The sequence below is a fragment of the Chenopodium quinoa genome, unplaced genomic scaffold (assembly GCF_001683475.1).
Source record: "Chenopodium quinoa cultivar QQ74 unplaced genomic scaffold, ASM168347v1, whole genome shotgun sequence".
NCBI lineage: Eukaryota > Viridiplantae > Streptophyta > Magnoliopsida > Caryophyllales > Amaranthaceae > Chenopodium > Chenopodium quinoa.
The window spans coordinates 4,805,280-4,822,494 of NW_018744878.1; the positions used below are offsets into that span (position 1 = coordinate 4,805,280).

The 17,215-nt window shown below is 34.5% G+C and overlaps 1 protein-coding gene and 1 pseudogene across 3 annotated transcripts; both read left to right on the top strand.

The window, feature by feature from the left end:
• Window positions 1-150: 150 nt before the first annotated feature.
• Window positions 151-5,926, top strand: LOC110705262 (annotated as a pseudogene).
• A 3,926-nt stretch (window positions 5,927-9,852) lies between these two features.
• Window positions 9,853-15,950, top strand: LOC110705677 (nuclear transcription factor Y subunit A-4-like). 3 transcript variants are annotated; one of them, XM_021883580.1, is made up of 7 exons: window positions 9,853-10,122; window positions 10,684-11,056; window positions 11,616-11,719; window positions 11,902-11,970; window positions 12,799-12,963; window positions 14,909-15,354; window positions 15,606-15,950. In XM_021883580.1, the coding sequence occupies exons 2-6, from the start codon at window positions 10,780-10,782 to the stop codon at window positions 15,308-15,310; spliced, it is 1,017 nt and encodes a 338-aa protein (XP_021739272.1). In that variant the 5' UTR covers window positions 9,853-10,122; window positions 10,684-10,779; the 3' UTR covers window positions 15,311-15,354; window positions 15,606-15,950. The 3 variants fall into 3 exon arrangements, with proteins under 3 accessions (XP_021739272.1, XP_021739271.1, XP_021739273.1); XM_021883579.1 differs by having other exon boundaries at window positions 9,855-10,122; window positions 11,613-11,719; XM_021883581.1 differs by having other exon boundaries at window positions 9,855-10,122; window positions 11,619-11,719.
• Window positions 15,951-17,215: the final 1,265 nt, after the last annotated feature.

Here is a 17,215-nt window from a genome sequence, read left to right on the forward strand (position 1 = left end):
TCAAGTTTCGACTCATATAGATACAATAATTTAGCATGATTCAAGTTTATAATAAACCCGATCCGACTCCACTTCACCGAACCGGACCCGCACACTCGAATTGAAAACCAAACTCACATTACAAAAATGTTAAAATAACAGGCCACATTGTTTATGTTAGGCCCAATAGATAGACCCATTTATCTATCTCCATATTTTTTTTTTGAAACACAGAATCAAAACCCATCTTCCTTTTTCAGTATTGTGTCACCTCCATCAATGGCTTCCTTCAGTTCTTTGAAATCTGCGATTTTCGACAGAGAAGAAAGAAAACAGTAAGTACTTTCCATCTTCCTTATCTTTTTTAATCATTCAATTTTTTTTTATTTATTTATTAATTAATTTTAATCGTTGCATTTGGATGGATGTTTTTGTTCAGGCATTATCAAGCTCATATCAGAGGCCTCAACGCCTACGATAAACACAAGAAATTCTTAAATGATTATGGTATTTTTCTTATACTCACTCCATTTTTAATAATTTTTCTGACATTATTGTATTTTCGAATTAAGTTAGGTTTTATGTATTTGGGATTGGATTCAATCGATGTATTTCTGCGATTATTTTGTTATTGGAATAAGTTAGGTTTTAGATATTTGGGATTGGAATCAATCGATATTTTCTACCGTTATATTTTTGTCGGATTGAATTAGGTTTTAGGTATTTGGGATTGGAATTAATCGACTCAAGAAGCTATAATTAACTTAATTCTAGCTTGAAAATTTCTGAAGAAAAAATTGTTTTTAAGTTGCAATATAAATTGGAATCTCTGATTAATTGGTTTACAATTAGGTTTTAGGGACAGTAATGTTCTTCTGTAGAAGTTGGGCACCATGACATGTGCACTTAAAGGAGCATTTTTACTTGCCAGATCATGGTGCCCTAAACTAATTGGATGGTGAACAGTCCTCTCCACTAAGGAGGTTGGGGGCTACAATCATTCGTACAACCGTTGCTTACTTGTTGGTAACATTCCCTCCAAAATTTAGCTGTAGTTAATTACGTAGTGCACACAAACTCGTTGCCAAGCCAAAAATTTAAGACCATTTATGAAACGGGCTGTAAAGTTCATCTAGACTATTGTATTGCTTGCAACTAGAACCTTCCTTTTTTATTTTTCTATAGAAGATCCCAAGGTGACCAATGGAGAACTGGAGTCCTATTGTGTATTTAAAGATTGAATCTACCTTTTTTCAACCGCTGTGATATTGTTGCCTTGTTGGTATTCAATCAAAGGGAATTTGGGGTCAATGGAAGTCCTGAAGAGGATAATGGTGATTGCATTTTCATCTTGAAATTTGATTTTTACACTGTTGGTCTGTCGGATGCTTCACTTTATTTGTTCAAACAAAATGGCCTGAGTTTTATGTTCTTTATTAATTGGATAGCTTCTTTGTTTTGGCGGAATATCACTTAAAACAAAAGGAATAATTTAGCAGGCCCATGCATCTTATGAACAAGTTCTTAGAATAATGTAAATGCATGCTTGACAAAGGTCCTTCTAAACAGGTGTAATCTGCATATATAGCTCAATACCTGTCAATATGTCATGTGGTGATGGCTCTTTTAATAAGCACAAAATAAGGCTCTAGATGTGAATTATGGCTATTATTTTCCACATTGATGATGTATATGAATTGTCTGCATTGTCTTTAGTTTCCACAATGTGAGTTATGGTGATCATAGTTCACATAAAGTTACCCCTCTCCCTGTTTCGTGTATATTTGTTTTTAAGCATAGTAAAAGACTTGTTTTCTCTGTGCAGTCAAGTATTATGGGAAAGAAAGACCTGCAGATAAGAAGTTATATATTAAAACTGATAAAGATGCCCTGAGAGAGGGATATCGGTATGTAATGCTTCTCAATTCTTCCTGTCTTTCTGCAGACTGGTAGCGCAGTGTCTTTCATCTTAATGGTCCTATTTGATATTTATTTTATGATGCAGAATCTCTTTTATCACTGGTGCTTTGTAATTTAGTTAGTTTGGCTTATTGTGATATACTTTATGCAATAAAAATGCTAATAGCTACTCCTTATGAGCTTTGAATTATTTTCCACGTGCCTCAACACTTGTTTTCCTTGTAGTCTTTTTTTTTTTTTTTTGTGCTTCTAGCTTCCAGCTTTTCTTATTACATTTATTTTTATTGATTCGATGCTATGAGCCTATAATTTTATACAACATACCGTTTTTAGCTAAATGTAAAAGTCTTGTTTAGAACATAGACACATAGTAAAAGAGACTATACGAAATAATAAAACTAGCCTTGCCCGTGTGTGTTGTGGACTGTGGAAACATGACTATATACTCACACCAGTGTCCATATCTTCTATTTCTCACATATTTTATTCTGCTATTTCATTCAGAAGTCAACACCCCCCCAACCCACACACGAAAAAGTTGTATCAAAGTTGAGATGGTGCCTTAAGTCAAATGGCTTCAAAACTTTGAAAAAAGGAATATTTAGCATGATTCTGGAAACTTAGACTTTGCAAGGATGGGTTTTACCTATGACCCCACTGACTTAGGGTCAAATCTTATGGGGTGAATCCATAAATGTCCACAAAAGATGAGAATGTTCTTCCTCTTGCCAGTGCATGACTGCAGGTATCAGTGATGATTGACAAGGATTCTTGGTTTTTGGCATCAAGTTGAAATTTAGATTATTTTTTGTTTATTTGTTTAATTATTTTGAGGAGGAAAAGGGTGGAAGCAGGAGGGGTGTTGATGAAATCAAAAATAAAATTCTGCTGTTTTCTTTAAGTTATAAAAGGGGACATATTTCTTTACTGAAGAAAAAAAAAATGTATATTTACAGGGATAGGAAATAATAGGATACTGTAAGTTTTTTCACCAGTGAATAAAGTGTTTGGGGGTGATTCAGATCTCAAGGAATGAAAATTGAAGTTTGTCATATAATGTGGTTTCTCTTTGACAGGGATATTTGTTGACATCAAAATGTGGTATTCTTTGAGGAAACCTCTGTACGCTATATGCTAAAGTTAAACATTGTTAATTGTTGCTGCAGTGCAGTTTGCTTTTGCCATAGATGTAACTTTTCATAAAACAATTAAACATTCTCTCTTGAGGCACTCGTAAATTTATGCTATTTTTAATATAATCATTTTCTTTAATAAAGTGGCTGACTTTCTTAGGTCATTTGTGCTACTGTCTTTTTGGGGCTGCATTCTGTGCTACTTACCTTTGGCCATATTTGATAACATAATGTCACAAATCACAATCAATATGCTGTGATCATATTGCTGAATTTCTTTCTGCATAATTCTTTTCTCTTGTTAAGTTTGGCCTTTGGGTATAAAATCTATTTTCTGGAATTGTTTATGATCAATAGTGACGTAGCTGCCGTACTATCTTGCTTGTTAAGGTTTATACGCACTGAAGAAGATGACATGGACACAGCTTGGGAGCAAAGGCTGGTCAAGCGGTACTATGATAAGCTCTTTAAAGAGTATCCTTGTCTATGAAGAGATTTACATGATTCCAATTTTACTACATATGTTAAATCATCTTTTGTTGACCTTTAGCTTGTAAGACATGTAAATGCATAGATGGTTGTTCACTTGTTTTGTCGAAAGCCTTGACTCATTGTAGATATTGCATAGCTGATATGACAAAATATAAGAGTGGCAAGGTACATGGAGTTAGTAGTAATGTGGTGTACATACTTGGGACCAGTTTCAATGTTCTTTCTGATTACGAATATATTCTCTTTTACAGATTGGCTTGAGGTGGAGAACAGAAAAAGAAGTCATATCTGGAAAAGGTTTATTGAAAATGCTTGTTTGCGCTTCTTTCATAACTCCTTATTTCTGAAGAAGTGACTATTAGGAATTTTTCACTGAACCGAAGTTTGTGAAAGTAACCAGTTTTCTTGTTTGTCAGGGCAGTTCATTTGTGGTAACAAGCATTGTGATGAAAGAAATGGGTTAGCTAGCTTTGAGGTGAGTACTTAATTTGTCAATGGTTATACGCTCTCTCTCTCTCTCTCTCTCTCTCTCTCTCTCTCTCGGATAGGGAATCAATTTCCAGCTAATTTAGCTAACTTCCCAGCAATGCATGACTCCGGTAGTCAGATTCATGCTGGCGATTTTGGTATTAAAAAGCGTCTTCTATCTGATGATTACTCTCTCTCTCTCCCTCTCCTTTAACATAAAGAATTCTTTAATATGGCTTTATTCCTACTATTTCGGAAGGAGAATGCTTAGGCCCTAGGGTATCATTTTGTTAAGTTTTTCCTTCAATGTAAACTCTCTTGTGCGTATCTCATATTTTTTTGCTTCTTGTCTTTCAGGTGAATTTTTTATTATTTCGAGGCCGGGGAAAGCAAGCAAGCTCTTGTCAAACTGGTAACATGTGAGAGGTTAGTTCCTTGTATGAAGACTCGTTTTGCTTGTGCTTTAATTATGGCAATGCACTTATATGATTGGTTGACCATGTCAATGTCCTTGGAATGATGCCATAACAAATCATCTTATCAAGGCATGCTTCTTATTGGTCTCCTATAAAACTAGCTGGCTCCCTGTTTTTCAAGAAATTCATCAATTAATGCAATTGAAAATTTTGGCTGTGGTCTACCATGCATTAATAGTCATGTAGTTATGGAAGGAGGTTGTACTGGATGTTTTGTGACACTTTTTATTTTGTCGTTGTAATTTATTTTTTCAAGCTTGTCTTCATTCTACTCCATATAACTGTATGTACTAACTATATCATACTCTATTTTCTCCTGATTTACTCCATATAGGTGTGCAGAAAAGCTCCACTATAGAAGAAATAGAGAAAGGGAGCAGTTAGAAAGGCAACAGAGAGGAGATAAAAAAAGAAACAGGTATTATAGAAGAAACAGTTATCGGTTTTGACCTGTTTTTCTTAAACCTATATGGCTACAAAGGCTGTTTTCAATTTACTATTTCGTACATGCAGACATACGACAGTTATTATGAATTTATGAGGTTAACTGATGCAGTTACTTGGATTCTGTTAGGAAAGCACCTAGCAGTGATGAAGAGGTGGACAAGGAAGATAACATTGACCAAAGCATAACAAAGTCAGAACCTAGGGATAAAGAAAGCTCCAGGAGACGAAGGTAATTAAAGTTCTGTATGCTTTCATATGTAATTTCAGTAGCACAATTTCTTCTACCTATCATGGGCTGATGGGCATGTATTACTTGGTCTTTGTTATAGGAAAGCACCTAGAAGTGATGAAGAGGTGGATGAGGAAGATAACATAGACCAAAGCAGAACAAAGTCAGAGTCTAGGGATAATGAAAACTCCAAGAGAAGAAGGTAATAAAAAGTTCTATATGATTTCATATGTAATTTCGAAGGAACAATTTCTTCCGTCTCTCATGGGCATATATATCATTTGATTATAGGGAAAGATCTAGCAGTGGTGACACTACTGATGAAGAGGTTGAAAGGAGCAATGATGGATAGAAAAAAGGTTCGAAACTTGTTGATTTATTATTATTGATTGCTATATCAGCTTTTCCAGTTATTTGCGTCCGGCTTCATTGTTGTCTTGTCATACTCTACACTCAACTGATATATTTCCAACTTGCTATAACGCTGCACAAATCATCTCTTGCTTTGCAACCACATTAGGCAGGCTCAAAACTTAGCAGTATGAGGCAACGCGTATAATTAGGAAACCTTGAACTGATGTTAAGAAAATGAAGCCAAACCAATAGTATAGCCAGGCCTAAGAAATATACCATCCAGGCTTGTCATTTACATATCATTTTGTTGTTTGAAATTCATTGCTCAAGTTCCTATTAAACTCACAGGAAAAAGGGCCTTAGTTTCGGGTGCAAATAACGAAGATGATGAAAACTTTGATGAGTTTATGGAGGGAATGTTCCCGTGATGTTCCTGCAGAGTCTGAATTTTACTATTGTAAATTGTAAAGAATGTTATAAGGTGTACTGTATTATGTTTTTGATTTGTATTATAACCCGTGAACAATTTCTATTGTACAATCATGTACCATGGTGGTTGCGTGTCGGCAAATCATGATTAAAATCCAATTTTCTTGGAGATTAGATGTAATACATTGAGGGCTAATTTATGTTTTATGTAGCTATTCCCTTTTAGGCGTAAAGTGATGATTACTTGTGTGCAATTAAGGAATGCTTATGAATGAATAATGGTTATTGTGTGTTATCGGAGTCATCGGACGTCATCTTGCGGATGTGCACGGTCCCGTGATATAATTAGTGATTAGGTTAACATTAACAAAAGTAGTTGTGACTTTAATTTGTGAGTGGTGGTGTTGACATGACATACGATTGTCACCATCATCAATTAACCTTTGGCCTTGCCATTATTTGTCGATGGATTTATAGATAAGCAAACATTTGCTTGTGGCCTAATCTTAGTCTTTTTCCACCACTATGCTCTTCTCTTTTATGCACTTAACACTTAACTCATTTTATATGTGTACTACTGCAACTACTAACTTCGTACATAACATCATCGTCTCCAAAAACTAATTTATAAACTAAAATAGTAATGGTTTATGATTAAATTTCCATACATGATGTGAAGATGATTGAAATGACCTGAATTTCAACAAAAGGTTTAAGGTCATGAGTTTAACTTCTTATAAGGGGGCTTTCTTGAGAATCTAGACTTAATGATTCGTTTGGTAGGTGATTATAGTTGACATTGATGGTAAAGTTTACTATATAAATTTGTATGGAAGTGGCATTCATGTTACAATAATGCAATTCAGTTTAAAAGGGGTTAAAATTTAAAAGTAGACAATATTAATGCAATGATAGAGGAAAGGAAAGTACAAACTTAACAGAGATGTACTTTAGTAGTTTTTTGAATTCTAGTATGAGTTGTGAGTTGTGACAAAGGGCTTGTTCCAATTGACTGAAATGAGCTGAATTGAACTTGTTGAAGCTGAATTGAATATTTTATGAGAGAATGAAATTAAGATAAGAACTGAACTGAACTTATTGGAGCTGAACTGATCTGAAAATAAACTGAAGAGAACAGAACCTAAGAAGCCACCACGTAGCTATCCACTTAGCTAATGGTGAAAGTAATTCGATTTTTTTTTTTTAAAATTCGATTTGAATAAATATAAAATATGAATTGCGATTTGGATTCAGTTTGAAAAATTTTTAAAAACCGAAAATTGAATTACATAAGCAAACCCAAATATCGCATATCCAAATATGCCTCCAAGCCCCAATAATATAAACCTAAAAGAAAAAACGCTAATTCTCATTGTCCCCTTTTAGTTTCCTTCTCATGTTTCGTCTCTGCTCTCTCACCCATTCTGGCCACTCAACATTTAGTTCTTAGAGCCTAAACTGATTTACTGAACCGAACTGATTGGAGCTGAAAAGAAATGAACTGAATATTTTTTGAAGGAAGGAAATTAGGTTCTTAACTAAACTGATTGAAGATGAACTAAACTGAATTGAAATTAAGTTGAAAAGAACAAGCTCTTAGTCTTCAATCCTTGCAAATGGCATTGCTGCCTTGTCGAGTTGCTGCAATGGTGCTAACTTGCTGTTAAAACTTATTTGTATATTTTGAAGTTGTTTATGTCATTTATTATGCTAATAAATTTTGGTTTGGTTTGGTTTAGATTTAATATTGAAAGAATTTAAAACGGTTTAGATTTAATTAGACCGAATATGAATTGATTTGCATCCGATTTGAGAAATTCAAAACCGAATTAATTTAGATTCCTAAACCCCTACACTTAACACGTGCTCTTGATACATACTTTACTTACTCAGTAGTATTGAAGTGTTTTTAGTTATTGGTAGAAATGCTACCTATGTTTGAGACATTACGCCGTCTCCCCGACTACCTTATCTTAACTTGGGCTTGACTCATTATTTTTACTCTGCTTCTAGTGAGACGACAGCTGTGCGTTTGAATTCATCAACACGTGGCACGTTGTTGTATGTGCTAGCCCACCTTAAATGATCATGTATTCCTATGACACGTGGTGCCGTGGCAACCAACTTGATGGGAATAATGTACAATGATTGTACACTTTCTTTGTACTTCCTCCCTTTTACAACACTTACATATTATTTCTATTTAGGTATTTCAATCTTACTCCTTAATATTTTTTTATACCTTAATTGTATACATGCATATTGGCTGTTACTTCTTCATTACTTCTGTCAAAAGCATGGGAACGTGGTTTTTGTTTAATGTATTTTTTAACAATAAATTATTATAGGGAGAACCCTCACCCTATCACAAGATTAGCTGATTAGGGAAGATGAGGAATCAAACCCCATCGCTTCTCTTCCATCTCCTAAATCCTCGGTTTTTTTATTTTTTTAATTGTATAACATATATGTGGATTATCAGTTTGTTACTTTCAAAGTATTTAATTTGCTAATCCGAGTCAAGTTAAGATGTGTAGGATTTCGGCTTGATAGGGTAGTTATTCTTTTTTTAAAAAAAATACAGTGAAATAAAATTATGTGGTGTATAAACTATAAAGTATACAACACCACCAATATACATGCTTTACTATATACTTGGAAAGGTAATCTTAACATAATAAAAAATAGTCAGAGGTAACACATAGTCATTTTTTAAAATTGTTTATTACATTAATACTAGAATAAGTTGAAAAGGTTTAGTGATGATCTAAAGTCTAAATCATGAGAGCAATATTGGAAGCACTACTTTTAAGAAAATTGAATATAGGTAGGTTCGTTGTATGCTGTAAATATTCACAAATTTTCATTATTTATCTCAATCTCAGAGTTGGGACTTTGGGTGCCATTGTCGTTTTCCTCCTCATTAAATTTATAATCTACTACTATAGGTTCTTGTAGAGTTGTAGTTTGTATAATTGTATGTACACTTTTAGTCCCTTTTGATTTTTATTTATTTTTTTTAATAAGAAAACTCCTTTTGATTTTAAATGCCGTTGGATATAGAATAGAGTTACATATATTATTTAAATCTATCGGTTTTAGTTAGTGTATAGAACTTAAAATTTTATAATAAAAAATTTAGTAAGAGTTCAAAATTACAATAATTTGGATGAAATCCATCTCTTCAAAACACCGCTTAAAATGATTAAAAGGGTATGTCGTATGTATGTATATGTGTATGAGATAATAAATGTTCTTTAATTGTGTTATTTGTATACGTTTACATGACTATAATGTATTCGAATAGCTTTGACATCTCTCATCATTGTATTTTAATAAAATTATTATAATCAATAAAAGTGAAGTCAAATAAAGAGTTAAAATAAGAAACTAACTATGGGTAATAAATGTGTAATTACTGGACATATTAGTACGGAGTAGCAAGGTGATAAGTGATCGTTCCCAAGTAATATGGATAAGAAGCCAACAATAGCTTGATAAGACTCTTACGATTTTACCTCATATTCTAGAGTTTTAGGATTTTAATACTATCAAATGAGGGTATTTAGGATAGTGTTTGACTAGCAGATACTAATTACTCTCCTCTATTTTAAAGTGTTTAACCTAAATATTAAACCAATAAAATTGTAAGGGTTGATATCTGATCAAGACCCTCCTTAATTCCTTATCATTAAGATAGTGACAAAACACTTAAAAATGGTACGGGTGTAATAAAGATGACTAAGCACTTAAAATAAAAATGAAATGCAAGAAGAAGATGATAGAAAATTGGTTAAAAAGGACAGCAAGGGCATAGAACAACTCTTGCGTGTATACCAAAAAAAGAAAAAAAAAAAAACCAATTATTATTTACTCATCCATCTATTTATCTATTATTTTAATTAATAATAGAGTGAATAAAAACAAAAATAAAAAAAAGGAAAAAGAAAAAGGGGTTAATATCTGGCAGAAGAGCAATTTGTGTGTATGAATCTGAATTCTGAAAACAATAAGCAAGTTGATAGTTTCTCGTATGTTGGTGGTGTTGTCTCTCTTAAGGGATGCAAAGTTACCCAACACATCACTCTTAATTCTTCACTTCCCTTTTTAACTTTATCTTCTTCTTCTTCTTCCTTTTCTTTCTCTCTGTTTTCTGGGAATTCTCCAACTTCTTCTGCTTTCTTCAGTCCCACCTGTAAGCTCTTTCTCTCTCTTTTCTTACTCTTGACTTTTGTTTACTAACTACTGTTTTTCTTTTACTTTTCCTCCTTTTTTCTGGGGTTTGATCCCTATTTCTGTTATCATAATCCCTTGATTATTCTATTTTTCTGCTTACTTTTTAGGATTGTTTTCTGAATTTTATTTATGGGTTATGTAATTTCTTATTCAATTAATTCATGGAACAAGTTCTACTCTTTTTTTTTTCAATGTTTTGTTCTTCAGATTAACATGGTGTAGTTGGTAGGTAAGGATTTTGGAAATTTGTTTGATGCCCTATTGTGATTAATCATCTAATTATTAATTAACTAGATTTGATTTTGCTTTCTCTGATTTCTTCTGTTGTAATTTGAATCTTGCTGATTTTCATGTTTAGGGATTTAATTACAGCAAGGAACTACTGTAAATTAATGACTTTTTTAGGTTATCCATTTGATATGTTACATGTTAAAGTTCCTAGCTTTCTTTCTGCTAATTTTTTTTTGAAAACTATTACTATTGTTGAAATTAATTTAGGATTTTATCTTGACTTTTTCAGGACATTATTTTCTGAGTTGCTTTTAGTTTTACTGATCATAAAGTCTGTAGATCTTGAGTTTAGAAAGTATTGGGTAACCTAATTTGGGGAGATATAATGCCCTCTAATGCTGGAAATGTGGAAGATCGGTTCCAAGTCGATGGAGGAGGCAAACCTCAAAACATGTTGTTTGGACAGCCATGGTGGCGCGGTCTGAATAACAATGGTGTCTCTCCTACTTCAGCTTCGAATGATTCTTCTACTCGATCGTCTAGTGGGGAGCCAGTAAATGGTTCTTCCTTGGCTGGCCCTTTTTCATTGCAAATCAATGGGATGCAGGACACTGGAGCTAGTGTTTATAGAGAGATCCACACTGCATTGGCCCCTCAATCGGGTATGCATCTATTTTCTACGCGTGCTGTGATAATTAGTTGTCTTTTTATTTTATTATTATTTTTTTAAATTCTTGTTCTAAGAGTATATTGTTGTGATCTTATGATGTTTGTTGCCAATCTTTACATATTGATGATAGTAGGATGGATGTGAATAAGATCATATCGATAGGAGGATGTGAATAAGGTTTTATTGAATATAATGACTGCAATTGTACAGTATTCTGAAGTAACAATATTACCATGTGAAGCAGCCTAAAACTTAAGATAAATAACACTTGAATTTTGCATATAATTCGAAATCTCCTTTGTTTTCTGTATTAAGAGGGGGCTGAAAGCAGGGGGGTGGGGACTGCTTTTGAGGGCTCCTTTACTTTTTGCATCCTGTCATTGGGAGCAGATGGGTTGGATTTTGTGTAGTATAAAATTTCAATGGGAGTGGGTGTGGTGGAATAAATTTGATGTGCATTTTTCAATGTAGTTCCTTTCATGCTTAAGACTTCCTTTTGCTTTGTCTTATGGGAGGTACTTACACATTTTATTATTTTTTGTTTTAAGAAGCAGAGAGGGATAACACACAAGAGACCAAACAAGTGCCATCTTCAATGCCACAAAATCTTGGAGATCAGTCGAATCCTCAAATGGAATTTGTTGGCCATTCAATTGTAAGAATCTCACCCTAAGTTTCTTTAAAGATTGACTTGTGAACCTGTGTAGGAGTTCACTATGATTTTGTTGGTCTGTCCTGATTAACTAGATGATTATGACTGTATGATAATGTTGGTGTTAATTGAAGAAATTGGGTCACAAATATCTGATTTGTGTTTGTACCCTTTTACTTTGGCAGGCTATGACATCATACCCATTCCAGGATCCGACTTATGCTGGAGCTATGTCTTACGCTCAAGTACAACAGGTATGTTTGGAAGTGTTTTATGCCCATCAACAACTGTGACCTTGCCTCTTGGGTCTCTTTTTAGATTTTGAGTTGTATTATGCCGAATTATGGTTATTATATTTTGGCATTAGGACTTGAGTTGAGAATATGATTTTCGTTGTGAATTTTAAATAGCCTTTTGGTTTGTGTGGCATGCAAACTTAAACTGGAAAAAAGTTATTATTACGGAGTAATTTTTAATTTTTAAAATTAAATACTTTGTCAAAGATATTATGGTTTTGTCTTTCACCTTATTTCCACTTATTTCACGAAATATAAGTTCAAATGAGTTCTGTTCTGCTAATGGTTATTAAGGGATTATCTTCTTTCTACTTACAAAGTAAGTACGTATAAGTTTTGTTAATTCAAATAAGTTAAGTAAAAAAAAGTTCAAATTAGTTATTTTAGGTTAGAGGATGAATAAGCACTTTAAATCATAAGAAATCTGAAATTAATATCATTAGACATATACTATTTGAGATAGAGATTACACTAAAATATCAAAAAGCATAAAAAGGAAAAGGTCAAAGGAGGTGACATGTGGTGCCATGGGTTGGGTTTTTAAATACTAGGTATAGAAGTTTATATGATTGGCTTTATGACCTCTTATCTACTTTGGCTGAGGTTAACAAGAAGGATAATTTATGTAGTATAGGTGTATAATTTGTTAATTTTATTTTTTGAAAAGGTTTTATGGATTATTGAATGATAGGTAAACCAGGTTGTCCCCTTTTTATGGTATGTACAATCACTTAATGTGTGGAAATACCTCAGTAAATATTCTCTTTTCCACTCGTATTATCTTAGGTGATTCCTCAACTGTATGGATTGCACCAGAGTAGGATGCCTCTGCCCCTTGCAATGGAAGAAGAACCTGTTTATGTTAACGCAAAGCAGTATCATGGAATTCTAAGGCGCAGACAGTCACGTGCTAAAGCTGAGTTGGAAAAGAAAGTTATCAAAGCTAGGAAGGTATGTGTGCTTTCACATATATATAATTACAATCAATGTACTTTTATTTTACTGCTGCATTTGACTTTTGCGTCTTTCTCTCAATTTGTTTTTGTTGGGGCATAGGAAGGCCGAGAACAGTTTCAGTGTCAGGAGACTAGACCTGTGCTGTCTAGTCTCTCATCTACTTTTGGTTAACTAATTGATGAAATCTTCACATAATTTTGTTCTTCTACTTTATTCCTTTTACTGAATCGTCCTTCATAATGTGATATTGCAGTTTGGTAATTTCTGTTGTCTGAAATAGTTGTCAATGTTGTCATCTTCTCATGTGGCTATGAGCCTATGACTCACATTAATTGATAGTTGGAATTTCTTGGTAATTGTAGTAATAAGAATAACATAGTTTCCTGTTTCTTAATCTGAAGGTTTTTATCATCATTTGCTCATCTAAATCCATTTTTGTTTGATCATATGTCATCACTAAACCTATATGTTCACAGTCCTTTGCATGCAGTGTAGTGTGTTTTCATTATTATTGGATTTCGCTCCCCAACTTAATTAAAGGATGCTGCTTGATTACAAAGAAAAAATATTGATGGTATTGAGGATTTGGACATTAAAATATAGGAAAGTTGTATCTTGATTATACTCCCTCCATTAAATTTTTATGCAATAACCTTGTAATTACCCATTGTCATCTTCACTATAGTTGAACTCAAGCTTTAAAGTTAGATTATTACTCCTGCTCCATATTGCTCATTAATGATGAACAGAGTGGCTTTCTTTGAAGCTGATTTTATGTACTTTAGTTCTGGGGATGATTCATCGTCAAGAGAAGGAAGGATTTGGGTGATTCAAGCAAATGTAGTGAGAACCTTTCCACAGGTAGAAAAATTCTCTGCTGAAATTGGAAGGGATTTTTTTCCAAAATTCAAGCAGAATCTTTTGGACACTTAGCACCCCTATTTGACACCAGATCTTAGAGTCTTTGCCTAAACAAAGTTTATTGCATCTCTGAGGCCCTCTCCATAAGCTGATGAACTATTTCACGTCTCCTAAAAGCATCCTTGGGTCTAAAGGATCCATACCCACATGTCATGTCAAACCCAAAATAACATGACAAATACCAATTTCAAGGCTTTATGATAGAGATATTATAGAAATTCTTGCCATCCTCATTGCTTTTACCGTTTTCTTTTTAGCATTATAAAATAATTGTCAGTCTTTTTTTTTTTTAAATTCTAGTTTTCCTGCTGCATTTTGTCAAGTTTAGAGATGGTTTCACCAAGACATGATTTACTTCACTACTTCATGTATGGCATTGGAAGTGTTGTTTCTCAGATTTTAATGCATGATATGCATGCTATAAACCCCTCGCACATAGTAATGTGTTTGCCTTGATCAATCAAATAACATGGGCATTGCATTGCAGCTACTTTGGTTTCCATTGTTATACGCATTATTAGACATAGAATTAGTTCTTTGTTCTTTGATCTTTGATAGGGAGATAGGTAAATATGCAATCAATGTACTATTATACATAGAATTAATTGTTTTTTAGGGAGTAAATTAGGTAGTCAGGATAGTAAATGAGATGAATATTTTGCTTGTCTTGGCGTTGACGAGGCCTGCTAGCTGTGGTAACTAGCTTAGATGTGGGCGGGAGCTCCTTCCTAGAAGGTTTGCTAACCACTGTCATTTACTTAAGGTTGGCTTGGGTTGAGCTCTTTTCTATGAGATTCACAAATGTTTTGATGTGCTTCTTTTTGTGGTATTTTTCTTACTGAGGTCATTTAATTTCTGACTATACTGTTGTATTTCCGTCTCCTCTGCTAACTAGCGCAATTTACTTTTACTCACTTTTCCCCATCATATATTTATGCTGCTTCTTAGTTGATGCAAGCTTTTGTCTTGGTTTTGGATGGATTAATTTTGATCTATATTTTTGGGGCCTTTTTTACAGCCATACCTTCATGAATCTCGTCATGTACATGCTTTGCGAAGGGCTAGAGGTGCTGGAGGCCGTTTTCTCAATACAAAGAAGCTTGATGGCAACGATGCCAATAATGCTGCATCAAAAGCAAATGCAAATACAGCAACCAACCTTCAAATATGTTCCTCTGGTTCAGCACGTGCTGAACACTTGTCCACAACCTATTGTGCAAATGCAGGTTCTTCTTGGAACCAGCAAGAATCGAGAGGTTTGATGATTTCAGACATACACAAAGCGGATTCACATTCTAGTGGCAGCACTAATGTTCACGGTCTTTCATCAACATACCTATCATTTTCTGGTGCAAATGAAGAAAGAAACAACTATGGTCAGGGAGGAATGAAGGTGAATGGGGCTGTTTCTGTCAAGTAGGATCCACTTTACGCTTGAAGGGACGGCTGCCTCCTTATTGTCTGGTACTTACATTATACTAAAATTAACATAGTCCTTCAGATATTTGTCTGACTGACTTTACTTAACAAGTTTTCCTGGAAAACTAAATTTCATTTGCCTTTTGACATGTGAATAGTCGCAGTTTCAATTTTGTTGGCTGTTTATTTATAGGGAACAATTGCTTCTACTTCTGAACTCGGTAGTTGTGGGAACTTGAGGATGAAACCCTTGGAGCAATTATGTTTTGTTTGACTTGATTTCTGTCTCGATGCAGGTTATGCAAGCAGTATTGGGCCCATTCAATCATGGAGGACAGCCCAGTAACCCTTCCAAGTATGTGGAGTCCCAGGCAACTCATTCTTGGCTTTGGTTTATGTGGTTTACCCGGGTCGGGATGGAGGAGGAAATACAGGGTAGTAGGACTATGTTGTAATTTGCCTGCTCCTATTTATCCTCCTCCTACAATCAACTTATCTATTGTGTATAATGTACTGAGCTAATCTTGTAGAATTTTAAAGGATTGACATTTCAAATTGTGCGTGGATCTATTGTTTAAACTATGAAGGATTCGATGAAACAATAATGGATAATGGTGTGCCTCTCTTATAGGTTTTCTGGATGTGTTCCTTTGTTGGAGTTAGTATAGCACTGTGTATATATATAGTTAAATGGAGCATGGACAAGCGAGACAATTACGGTCTAGGAGGTGTTTTAAAAGCTTTTAGTGATCATATTCTTGTTATTGATCCTCCCTATTTTTCTGGTCATTTATTTACAAATTTTAGTGGTGTATATATCGTCTGTCTTGGTCCATATTTCACTGAAACTCAACAAAGGAGGAATTTCACGTTGCAAAATGTACAAATTTTTTTGAAAGGTAATGTTGTAAAATCAAAGTAATTTCTTAAGATAAATAGATTTCCGTTTGTTGGATATCTAAGAATGCTCTTTTCATGTATCTCAACTTGTATGATTTTATTGGTATTCAATGAAATTAAGTTTCCCTAATACCTAGTATTAGTTTCAGTAATTTTGGTTGGCACAAACCAAATAAAGCATAACCTTATAAGTATGTTCTGAACTTGTAAGAGTTTATTACTACCAAATACTACTTCCATTTTTTTTAGTTGACACATTTTGACTTTAGCACTTTTCATACACCTCCCTTTGACCGTATTTTGTGCTTTATACGTAATGGAAAATGATTAGGGGATTTTTATCCACCAATCACCGTCTGACAAGTGGACCAACCAGGTTCCGCCACGTGTCCTTCACGAAGGACAACAGGAGCCTGCCACGTGTCAATCACAGATACGTCCTCTACGGACCACTTTAGACACGCCACGTGTCCACCCATGCCAAATGGGAAAACCGGCCATCAAGGCCCAATCCAGTCTAGAGGCCCGATCAGCCCTAGGTTTACCTTAAACCTAGAGAGTTGCACGCTTCTCAAGGCTATAAATACTCAATTAATCCTCATTAATCACAGAATCGAATAATCAAGAGATCAAGCAGAGAAGAACAGAGTCATTAACAACCGGCTAATCTCGCTAACGACGCAGATTACCAACACTAAGCACTCTCACCTAGAGAGATCTCATTACTCTAATTTCTGTATTAATTACTCCTTAATCAGGTACTAACTTGACCGTTGGAGGCGGAGCTCTCAGGAGTCTCCGTTATTTTGCAGGTACAGGCGTCCGGTTCCAGTCTCGGAATTGTAACTCTCCCGCAGGACATCAGAAAACCCCGAAACATTTGGCGCCGTCTGTGGGGAGAGTACTTCAGAGATGGCATCCAAGTCTGTACCGACTCCAGAAGAGAGGCGTCCCCTAGACGACCCTCAAGTTCAGTCGGACCATGATACCGAAAGTGAATTTGAAG